Source organism: Neltuma alba, unplaced genomic scaffold (genome assembly GCF_004799145.2).
Source record: "Neltuma alba isolate B1F8T4 unplaced genomic scaffold, ASM479914v2 tig00012259_pilon, whole genome shotgun sequence".
NCBI lineage: Eukaryota > Viridiplantae > Streptophyta > Magnoliopsida > Fabales > Fabaceae > Neltuma > Neltuma alba.
In genome coordinates this window covers 273,389-276,621 of record NW_021636785.1, presented here as the reverse complement: position 1 = coordinate 276,621, position 3,233 = coordinate 273,389, and the positions used below count along the sequence as shown (strand labels likewise).

At 37.8% G+C, this 3,233-nt stretch overlaps 1 protein-coding gene across 1 annotated transcript; it reads right to left on the bottom strand.

Annotated features, from left to right (window-relative positions):
* Positions 1–219: 219 nt before the first annotated feature.
* LOC114725660 (chaperone protein dnaJ 11, chloroplastic-like) lies at positions 220–1,099 on the bottom strand. The gene has a single exon (XM_028912187.1). It carries the CDS (start codon positions 847–849, stop codon positions 496–498), a length of 354 nt encoding a protein of 117 aa, XP_028768020.1. The 5' UTR covers positions 850–1,099; the 3' UTR covers positions 220–495.
* Between the last annotated feature and the right edge of the window lie 2,134 nt (positions 1,100–3,233).

Genomic DNA, 3,233 nt, shown 5'->3' with positions numbered 1-3,233 from the left:
ACAATACCAGTTATCACGTGATGTTGAATACTTTGAGGACCGACTGAATTAACCAGTACTTCGTAACCACACATCTTCCTGTTGAGGCATATCATCATGTCTCATTTCTAAAAATTGTTCATACGATCCCCTTTTTTCCGACCAAAATGCACAAATGATCAACATGTTTAAAATTCAACATTTAGTGATAACTTGTCCTGTTGTGATGTGAGCCAGTTGTAAGCGGTGAAACTTAATTTTAATTTAATTACAAGAATAATGCGAGGTTGCCACTTCTAACATTAAAAACCTAAAAGAGTCGGGAAAATCTCATTTCCCCATAAAACCTCCGCCGGATACAAGAATAGCATCAGATCAATATGAATGAGCAAAGCTCTGGAAAGACAAGTACCCCAAAACTATGTACGTGTTCCTCCGATGTTCTGTTTCGAAAGAACATGGGTTAATAATGTTATAACATGTATGCATACTAACTAGGACCAGATCAAAACTAGACTACCAACACTGATCAGTCTCCCAGTTCATTCCAGAGTGAGCATAGCTAGGACGATACCCAGACATCGAATTTATGTTTGAAGAAGTAAGAGACGTATAGTCGAGAGGCCTTCTATTGTTATGGCCATAGAATTGCCTGTCATATTGTGCCCGCTTGTTGGGATCCGACAACGTGGAATAAGCCGAATGGATCTTCATGAACTCGTTGGCCGAGGTTTCCTTCTGATTCATGGCCACCACATCAGGATGACAAGTTCTCGCAAGCTTCCTGTAAGCGGCTTTTATCTCGTTGCAGCTGGCACCCACTGAGATCCCAAGCACGTCGTACAGAGAAGCGGAGGAAGAGGAAGCCATGCCCTTGAATGCTCTGTTTCCTCTGTTTTCAGTTGCCGTGTAGGAGGCAGAGATTTTCCCGGAAAATAAGCTTTCTGGGCTCTAGAGGCTTTGCGATGAGCAGGTTGAAAGATGGTCTGGGAGAAAAGGGTGGAATTACAGGAAGAAGATAACATTGGGTGAGGCTTGTGGAGGCAGAAACGGTGGCATGGGAGTTTATATAGAGCAATGGGTACTCTACCAAGTAATACGCGGTTACTGGTGACGTGGCTGTGAATGGGCAAATGGGAGTGAAGGTGTACTCTTTTGTCCTCATAAATTTAAAAGAGAAATCCACTTTCACCCTTCCTGTTAAGTCTAAACTCTAATTCGTAATATTTGATTCAGTGTAATTTAATGATACTTATAAGATAACTAAAAAGAGGCCTCGTGCGGGGGGTGGGGGTGAGAGTTTAAAACGGGGGAAGCGAAGAAATGATAAGGAGGAAACTTGGGTGATAGGAGACGAGCGGAAGTGGATGAGGCTGCCTTTGTGGAAGTTAATGTTTGGGAAGAGGTTTATCCATTGGGATGCGCTCCCATGCTGACTCAGTCTACTGTACGAATGGATAGGCTTGCTCTTCTCTCCTGGATTCCGGGGTCCCACCTTTTGTTTATTTTATTTCTTTTTTCCCCCTAGAGAGCTGAGAGATTGTTAATGAGCTTTTATACATTATATGAGTTCTTTTCTGAAAAATGAGTAAACAGGGTTCTAGAATTTTAATTAATTAAAATTTTAAGTCTATTTTTTAAAAAGTGAACTCAATAAATAGACTGTAGATGTTCTACGATATGACTTGGATTTTTTTTTTTGTGGCCAAATTGTTGAATTTAGCGTTTAATGCGACATAATTTGAGAATAAGTCGGACTTATCACATATACATGATGCAATTTATTATTAAAATGCTTTGTATCATATATGTGCGAAGCATGGGGCCCGGATTCCCCAAGGGGCAGTGAATTTACATTTCTTAGGTTCCATTCCATTAGAGTATGTTTGGTAATGATTCATGAGGCGGACCTTTAGCAAAAAGCGACCTTTTCTCCTCAGGTCATGGGTCGCCGAAATGATAAACAACTCAGCAATTAGCTCCAGAATCTATGGATAATCCCTTCGTCAATCAATCACAAATTAACACAGTAGGAGCAAGTACTTGATCTGCTGATTTATGATCCAGTTCCCCAATCCGATAGAAAGCCCATGATACTATTATTGTCGTGTATTGATGACTCTCTGTTCCAACTTTCAAAAACATGTTAACATTTTCTTAAATTCGTGTAAACTGAAAACTCAGTTAAATTTATTGGTTTGTTCGTTGAATTTTTTTTTTTTAACGTTTTTATCTTATAAAATCGTGTGAACTCACTCTTAAATTCATTCTAAATTTTTTTATTTAATTATGTTTAATGATTTTATATATGAATTTCATAAAACTTATTTGTTAAATATGGTAAAATATGAATGTTAATGGATTTAATTTCAATTATTTAGATTTAAAACATATTTAAATTAAATTGTTGTCATTTTTTAAATTCTAATTACTTAATTATATACTTCTAATATCAATTTATTAGTAAACGTAAATTCTTATGAGTTTATGATTCAGGTTCACAATCTGAGTTTAAATCCCATTACTAATTTACTTAAACTTATAAGTGTGACAACCTTGCATAATACTACACATTTTTCACTTGAATTTTGGATAAATTTGTCGGTTTTTCTGAAAAAAGTATTTGATCTGCCCTTCTTTTTTTAATTTCTTAATCTTTTTTGTGATATAAAATGGAGATTTTTGTTTTTGCCAACAGATATATGTGGGACATAAATTTTGAGAGTAAAAGAACGGTGTTCTGCTTGCGTGATTACTTGCTAAATAAAAGGAAATGGAACAGACACGTGTACGGTAATTTGAAACATGGATGGAAGGCTGATGAATTAATGGCAGTATATATCATCAATCCAAATTAGCGTCTAATGATGAATGGATGGAACCTATCGTCCGTCGGTTCAGCTGGCGAAGGAGTGAGACATATGACTAAGTTGGTATGTGTTTGATCCTTGGAGAGTATCACTTTGTTGTGGTTTTAGTCGCGGCGCTTGGAGAGGCATCCTAGCTCCTGGGTGCCCAGGTAAACGCCTGAGGGTAATTGATGGCTCGCCCTGCCCAACATTGGTATGACCTAGGAGGAAGGGAGATTTCGCCCTGCCCTTGGATCGTGGGTGAGCCCAGCCCCTTTCCAAAAATTTTTGTATCAAAAAAAAAATGATGAATGGATGGATCTAATCCAAAAAAAATAGATCGTGTGGCCTGCCTGCATTAAGGTTGACTGGCTAAATGAATAGCAGATCGCCAGAAATTGGAAA

Bases quoted from the DNA above. Each gene is read 5' to 3' on its own strand.
- LOC114725660 (XM_028912187.1), bottom strand. From the start codon at position 849: ATGGCTTCCTCTTCCTCCGCTTCTCTGTACGACGTGCTTGGGATCTCA.